Source organism: Mercenaria mercenaria, chromosome 11 (assembly GCF_021730395.1).
Source record: "Mercenaria mercenaria strain notata chromosome 11, MADL_Memer_1, whole genome shotgun sequence".
Taxonomy (NCBI): Eukaryota; Metazoa; Mollusca; class Bivalvia; order Venerida; family Veneridae; genus Mercenaria; species Mercenaria mercenaria.
This window is the reverse complement of record NC_069371.1, coordinates 74,803,538-74,811,887: the sequence shown is the minus strand read 5'-3', so window position 1 is coordinate 74,811,887 and position 8,350 is coordinate 74,803,538. Positions and strand designations below refer to the sequence as shown.

The 8,350-nt window shown below is 36.2% G+C and overlaps 1 protein-coding gene across 2 annotated transcripts in view; it reads right to left on the bottom strand.

Annotated features, from left to right (window-relative positions):
• Nucleotides 1-1,831: 1,831 nt before the first annotated feature.
• LOC123532158 (deleted in malignant brain tumors 1 protein-like) overlaps nt 1,832-8,350 on the bottom strand; it is a 128,809-nt gene continuing 122,290 nt past the window's right edge. For both annotated transcript variants that reach the window (XM_053517766.1, XM_053517767.1), the window contains exons 25-28: nt 7,122-7,212; nt 4,704-4,857; nt 3,828-3,954; nt 1,832-3,595 (exon numbers count right to left, since the gene is read on the bottom strand). In XM_053517766.1, coding sequence (XP_053373741.1) covers nt 3,537-3,595; nt 3,828-3,954; nt 4,704-4,857; nt 7,122-7,212 — 431 coding nt within the window. In that variant the 3' untranslated portion in view covers nt 1,832-3,536. The remainder of the gene's footprint in view (nt 3,596-3,827; nt 3,955-4,703; nt 4,858-7,121; nt 7,213-8,350) is intronic.

The following is an 8,350-nucleotide window of genomic DNA, read 5'->3' as shown; positions in this document are numbered from 1 at the left end:
ATATCCCGAGCTGCTGAAAGTAATTAAATTTTATAGAACTGATGTAACTGAAGAGAAAGGGGTAAAATATTGCTGGAAAATTCAGGAATTTTTTCCAATTGAATGACTGTCTGCGGATTTGTACAAAAAGTAGGCTGGACCGCTTCATTTTTTAAAAATGCAACACACTATTGATTCTGACAGATGTGAGGAGAAAAGTAGCAGGTCAACAGGTCACTTAAAAGGGATTTTCGTGTTTCTCCCACACAGATTTCTAAAGAGAAGGTATTTGCTTTTGTCTTCAGAACATTGTGTCAAAGCCTTGCATTGATATATTTGTTAGTAAACTCTATGGGACATTAATTGTAATGGTGGGCCTCATAGAAAATGTTAATGTCCTCGACTCTGGTTTGAACAAATATGTGTGTTTCGCCACATTTTTGTAAGAAATAAGTTGAGAAAAGTTTATTATAACAGCTTTCATGTTTATTGAGATTGGCAGCTAAAAGTATCGTATCATTTTTAAAATTATTAAACTGATTATCGCTTATGCTCGTGATGTATGGAGATGGGATATGAAGTTAACGGGTATATCTCTTATACAGAATTAACAGCAAAAGTAAGCAGGTCTGAGAAATTTGTACTGCATGTCAAATGACGATATGTGTGCGAAGTTTCATGCGTGATTCCCACTAGTACTGGGTTACTATGAACAAATGACATGAGTTACGAAACCTGAACATTGCATGTCAGATCATCACCGAGGTTTTGAAGCCAATATTGTTTACTGAAACACAAGTTTACTTACATATCATTTCTTCGAATGCTCGAGCTAAATATATTTCTGAAGTCATGTAATAAAACATTTATTGAATGCATAGCCGGTCATACCTAGGCCCTCCGGGGAATACTTTTGTTTCTACTTACTGCCAGGTCACTTGATAATAGTTTAAACTCGTATTCTGCAAAATCTAAAAGCAGTATACGATCAAACCTTTGCTTAAGATCACCTCTCAGCAGAGACCACATGGCTACAGTGAACTTATCTTAACATTAACAGACTGGTATATCTAATCGCCGAGCCAATAAAGACGACTTTCTGTCTCGTCAAAGGGTGATTTCTAATAAACAGGTTTGAATGTTACCTCTGTAAAAATTCTTTCCTGTCTCTTTTGAAGTTTGGTATATGGAAACTTTTCTTAATCCCTTAATTTTCAAACAATAAAAAAAGATTACTACTCCCGCACGATAATTTAAACGACAATTTATTATATTATTGTTTGATTGTTATAGTTGTCATGCATAGTTGAACTCAAAAAGGTTGTCAATGATAGAAGTTAAGTGCATACTGTAATGTTAAACAAAAATATTTTCTGTATTGAAACGTTTTAATGAAGACAAATCATAATTATCAAACATGCTATCGTTTGAGTTAACGTGTGGGATATATACTCGGGATTCTGCAGATGTTATAACATGTCCCTATATTATAGGTTTGCTACTTATTTATGTTCCGTATGTCGGATCAAAGTTATATTTTCTATAGAAGAAGTCCGGTTTATCAAATGTCGCTTTTCGTTGAATTGCACTCACTGAAGGTTTCATGTACACCGCCATATGAATACACCTACGGGTGTGTCTTAATATTATTATATTCTTGTAACATGTGTAATTGTTTAGTTCAACTCAACCTGGATCTGTAGGGCGTGGAAGGTAGCGTGCATTTTAATTTCCGTCCAAGACAAGGGTACGTAGCCTGCAAACTTTCCGTTTATATTGTGTTGGGCGACCTGAGTGTTTTTTGTGTGTTTTTTCTTTACTATTTTGTTGATATAAAACACAAATGCTTGAATTGCAATCACATTAATGTCTTTAATAATTGCTAAAAGAAATATATGTATTGTTTTATGCAAGCAACAGGATAATATACAAGCAATATACCAACATTTTTCAACAGATTAATTTCTCTGTATAGCAACAGGACAATATACAAGCAATATACCAACATTTTTCAACAGATTAATTTCTCTGTATAGTAACAGGACAATATACATGCAATATACCAACAATTTTCAACAGATTAATTTCTCTGTATAGCAACAGGACAATATACATGCAATATACTAACAGGTTTCAATATATTGACATTTTCTGTAAAGCAATAGGATATATGCCTGCAATACGTTATGCTTTATGCAGAACAAAGAGCTGCAAAAAATGTCGACAGAATACAAATGTTCAAATAGAAATGTGTCCATGGGACACAGATGCCCCCACTACACGACATTAAAATGATTTTTTTTCCTAGGTCAGGGGCCGTAACTCCTACAATACTGAATGAACTCGGACGCGAAACCCCAGGTGCACAACTGCACATGCTGACCAGTTACTTGTAAACTTTGGTAACTCTAGGTCAAATACTTTTGGAGCTACGTGCAACACAACATTAAAATGACCAATTTTTAACTAAGTCAGGGGCCATAACTCCTACATGACTTAATGAATCCGGACGCGAAACCCCAGGTGCACAACTGCACATGCTTACCAACATTCCTGTAAACCTTGGTAAATCTAGGTCAAATATTTTTGGAGCTACGTGCAAAACAACATTAAAATGACCAATTTTTAACTAAGTCAGGGGCCAAAACTCCTACACGACTTAGTGAATCCGGACGCGAAACCCCAGGTGCACAATTGCACATGCTGACCAACATTTCTGTAAACTTTGGTGACTCTTGGTCAAATACTTTTGGAGCTACGCACGACACAACAATAAAATGACCAATCTTTAACTAAATCAGGGGCCATAACTCCTACAAGAGTGAATGAATCCGGACGCGAAACCCCAGGTGCACAACTGCACATGCTGATCAACATTCCTGTAAACTTCGGTGACGCTAGGTCAAACACTTTTGGAGCTACGCACGACACAACATTAAAATGACCAAATTTTTACTAAGTCAGGGGCCATAACTCCTACATGACTGGATGAATCCGGACGCAAGACCCCAGGTGCACAACTTCACATGCTGACCAACATTCCTGTAAAGTTTTGTGACTTTGCTTCAAATACTTTTGGAGCTAAGCGCGACACAACACTAAAATGACCAATTTTTACAAAGTCAGGGGCCATAACTCCTACATGACTGAATGAATCCGCGAAACCCTAGGTGCACAACTACACATGCTGTCCAATATTCCTGTAAAGTTTTGTGACTCTACGTCAAATACTTTTGGAGCTAGGCGCGACACAACATTCTCGGAAGGACGGACGGACGGACAAGGGCAAATCTATATGACTCCCCCTCCCCCCAAAAGTGGGGGCATAAAAATCAACATGATAACACAGAACTGCAAATAATGTCAACAGAATACAAGTGTTGTAAACTCAGCACGACAGCACAGAATATGTATATATTGGCAACAGAATACACATGCTGTAAATGCAGCAAAACAACTCAAAACGCACACAATTTTAACAACATACTTTTCAGGAAAAGCAAACAATGTTAGTAAATGCCACTACGAAATGCAGATCAAAACAGTTCTGTTGTTGTTTACTTTATCAAAAGCACTGCGACAAGTTGAAACATTACAACCGCCACAACATCAGGTGCTGAAACAAGTATGTATGTACATTGTATATGAAAAAAAATAAATTGTATAAATGGTGAAGCTATTAGAAATATTATTTGTTTTGCTATTTGTCAGTAAATAAACAAAGGATTGTAGAAATCATTTAAGTCTAAATGTTTCATAATTATAAATGGCGATTCTAAAGCTTAAAAAATACATATTTTTCCCAAATTTTGTTATCCAAGAAAATCAAAAATTCTATAAACTATTACCTGGCATTGTTTCGCTAGACTTGTGATCTATTACATGTAGACGACTCTCTACAACTGTCGAGAAGCTGTCGTCTGCTTGCCTGTATGGTCGGTCAGGAATATCTCTTTTCAGTCGTGAACATGTCGTCTGCATGAAAATGTGATTATTATTAAAAAGAAACATGCAGTATTTCTCTTGCATGGGACCTGATTTATTTTAGCTCACATGTTCGCTTCTTGGACAATACCATACTGGTGTATCATATGCGATGATGTGGTCAGGAATCTCGGGGGTGGGGCCGGGGGCATTTTATTCTGTTACAACAACCTACTGCTCTTGCTTGGAGTAAGCCTACGGATTATGTATGCAGTGAACATGGTAAAATTACTTCAGTTGCGGATAAAATCAGCATTTGATGAATCAATTGTTGAAAATGGTTAAACTTTTTGCAGCCAAGGATTCTTATTTTTAGTATTTTTTTTATTATTAAGTGAAATGGGTAAATAGCCCTCTTATTTCTGTATAGAAAATCAGACTGCTCTCGATGATTTGACGGAAGAATACACTTTGTAATGATTGTTGTTTGCTGTCCCTATCATTCTTACAGAAACTATTTATAATATCTACCGTAACGACGTTTAATGACCAAAGATAAAATATACCTATATATGACATAGTGACAGATATATATATGTATGTTAAAATAATTAAAAATGTGAAAGTTTGATACTTTCATTTTAGCCTGAAAATTGTAGATTTTACATGTCGAGGGCTTGGTGCAAAACATTTGTAAGTGTATATAAATAAAGAACAAGATACAATAGTTTTGCGCCAAGCCCTCGATGTATAATTTCATGCACGTGTAAAGGGTCTTATAAGTAGACTAAAGTACTTACATTGCACGCGTTTGACGCACCAGGACAAATTATGACGGCACATTTCAACAAGATGGTGTCGTAATAAACGGATTTGAATGACCACAACGTTGCGACAGCTGTTCCATCTAAATTGTCTTTAAAATTGCTGATCAGTTCACTGTCAACCATACATCTGTAAAATTCTAATGCTACAGTACCATAGTTGTCAACAATTCATGCAAAATATTCAAATAAATTCAATAGAAGCAAGGCCTATTTATCATTTCAACATTTTCGGTTGGATTTTACAATGTTGTAAGCTACATCGACACACATCAGAACGTATAGTGACTTTCTAGCATTATTTTAGGCTTAGAACACAATGTATTTTAGTAACTTTATAGCACTGAGGTCAAATTATCTTTATATAAATTTTACCCTGAATGGCCTGACTTTCAAATTATCATTTCCGCCAGTGAAAAAGATACGTTTACAAGTGTGTAGGTACTTGTAAATCTTAATCTTAAAATATATTCTGATATCTCTATAAATTCAGCAATAATTACCATTGTTTGCCAAGTGATGCATGTTTCGAATTGTACTGGAAACTGCATTAAATGAGCCGCGCCATGAGAAAACCAACATAGTGGCTTTGCGACCAGCATGGGTCCAGACCAGCCTGCGCATTCGCGCAGTCTTGTCAGGATCCATGCTGTTCGCTTTCAAAGCCTATTGCAACCAGAGAAACTGTTAGCGAACAGCATGGATCCTGACCAGACAGCGCGAATGCGCAGGCTGGTCTGGATCAATGCTGGTCGCAAAACCACCATGTTGGTTTTCACATGATGCGGCTCAAATGACATTTGTTTGCAGGCTGCTGGTAACGAGACACAAATTTAAACACGTACGTGTTGATCAAAATAATACAACCGGCCAGGCATGTACTATGAGCCCATATATGTTTCGTTGTATTCAAGCCCGAATTCGCCACTTCATGTATAACTCTAATTATGCATCCTTTTCCTAGCACGCAAATCGTGAATGTAATATTTTCCAACTGCATTTGGTGATTACATGTTTGTTTGCAGTGTGATATCGAAATATATCTTCACCGATAACGGAGACAATTGAAAATATCAGAATTGTCTCCCTTATCGGTGAAGCTATACATGTATTTTGATATCACACTGCAAACAAACAAATTTTCTTTTTATTTTATGCTAACTGGTGAAGATCAACGAATTTTCTGTTTATCACATGCTTACATGTTCAAATAAGACCAATACTTCATGATGATATAAGGAATTATGTAGGCTACCGTGTTACAGATGATGCATCCGCTAAATTACCATGGACACTCGGGCACATTGATATCGAATAATGGTGATTAGGTCCGTGAAATCAACACGACGCCATTTTGTTTTTGAAAACAAAAACTACATTTAAAATATTTTGTTAAAAATGCACAGTCCGCGGCCAATAGACAGTAGTAAAGTAAGCATATTTAAAACTTTTCGGTTAATGCCGTCAGTTCGTTAAATAACCGGAAGCTTGCTTTGTTTACAAACGCTGAAGGTCAGATTAAAAAACAACCCGAAAAACGTCAACAACTGGGGAAACAATTGAGGAATATCCGAAAGTCCTTGGAAAATCAAGATGCAGAATTAAATATCATCATGGATTTAATGGAAATATTGGTCTAGGAGCTGTATAGCATAACGAATAGCCTCACAATAGGATGGAATTTGGAACACAACTGGCTGGGTGGGGAAGAATTTCGACGAAAATGCTGGCATATTACGTAAGGTTGAGTTGATGTCTTGTGATAATAAACTAGGACAACAACCAACTAAATGCGCTGTCGCCAGTAAAATCTACCATACGATAGTGAGTAACCGACGAAAAGTGGAGGAAAGACGTATCTATATAGCTACATAACGGCAAGGCCAGGCCAAGCAACCAACATTGAAGGTAACATTTCTAGAGCATTATTATTATTTTGCAAATTTTATTATAGCTAGCTTGTCCTATACAGGATTGTCTAGCTGTACATGTCTCCTGTATGGCTTGTATGTTAGGATTATAACAGGATACCAGCAATTATAAAGGCAACAAGGGGAGTTAATTAATGAATATATTTCGAGGGAGATAATTTTATCAGAAAAAAAAGAAGTTCGGCACTGTGAGTGATATAGAGAAATATCTCACTGATATTTTTCAGAATTTCACCAGTAAGCATAAAATAAATAAATATTTTAAATGATCTTTTTTTCAAACCTGTGATAAATATTCTATTTGCATCATTCATATGTAAAAATGATTACAGTATATATATTATATATATAGCAGAGCATTTAGTTGCTCAAGATTGCATGGTGACCAGTGCATAATTCCGTACATGACTGCTTGCAATATCGGCATTTCCATGGTATATCTTAAGATAAAAAAAATACTCACCCGCCCTCTGAGATCAGCTGAACTAGTAAATCTGTATTATCCGTTGTATATGGTTCCGCTGTGCAGCTGGTCACTTCAAGAATGTACTCAACTGTTCATGCAATAATTGAAAATAAAAGTTAAAATTTAACAAGAGCTGTCGGAGGACAGCAACGCTCGACTGTTCAATAGCCTTGTCAATTGAATGAAGACAAAAGTCGAAAAAGGGACATAATCTTGTAAATATGCAAAACAGGGTTATGGAACCTTCACAGTGCACATCAGCTTATGACAATGGATAAGTGTGTGAAGTTTCAATCCATTCCCATTAGTGAGTACTGAGATACAAGCTTACATACAAAAGCTTAACCAAATATTTCCTAGTCGAAAAAGGGGTATAATTTTGTTAAAAAGCAAAATAGAGTTATAAAACCTGTGCAATGTAAGTCAGTTTATCACAGTGAATAAGTGTGTGAAGTTCCTACAAGTGGTTACTGAGATACCAGCTTACATATACAAAATTTAACCAAATTGGGACGTGGACGCGGACACCGGCGCGGACGCCGACGCACGGGCGAGTCCAATAGCTCTACTATTCTTTGAATAGTCGAGATAAAACAAACAGAAAACTAATCAGTGATACAAGGTAGATAATACTTTTGGTAATTCCATAATGAATGTTGTACGACCTATAAACATGTTCTCAAAATCTTTTGATCTTTAATGAATTAGAACTATCCATTCTAATGCCTTCCTTCTGAAAGTACCGGACCCGTTAAGTCATCCGGAAATTTCTGTGTGAGTAGATCTACTGTTTTTGCAAATCCCTTGTTTCGGCGTCACTGTTTCCGAAAAACCCGGAAAGTCCAAAATTTCCATAAAATCAAAAACTTGCATTACTTCACATTTGCATTAAATGAGGAATAAGAGGTCTCTTTAAGACGCAAATGCTCCACTTTCGTTTGTTATCCCAAAACATATTCCCCTTAATTTGGCATATTTTTTGAGTTTCGATCTAGAAATCTGCATTTTTTTTTGGGGATGTTTCTGGCTGCAAAACCAAAAACAAATTTTGGGGTTTTTTAATTAAAAAAGGGGAAAAAATTTTGAAAATCATTTAGGTTTAGGACTTGATGCTATCCCTAGTTTTAAAAACCCAAAGAAACATGTTTCAATTTTACAAATGAACAAGATTTGGGATACTAGTAGTATCTTGGATGGCAAACCAGGATTATCTGCGGCCAAAAGGA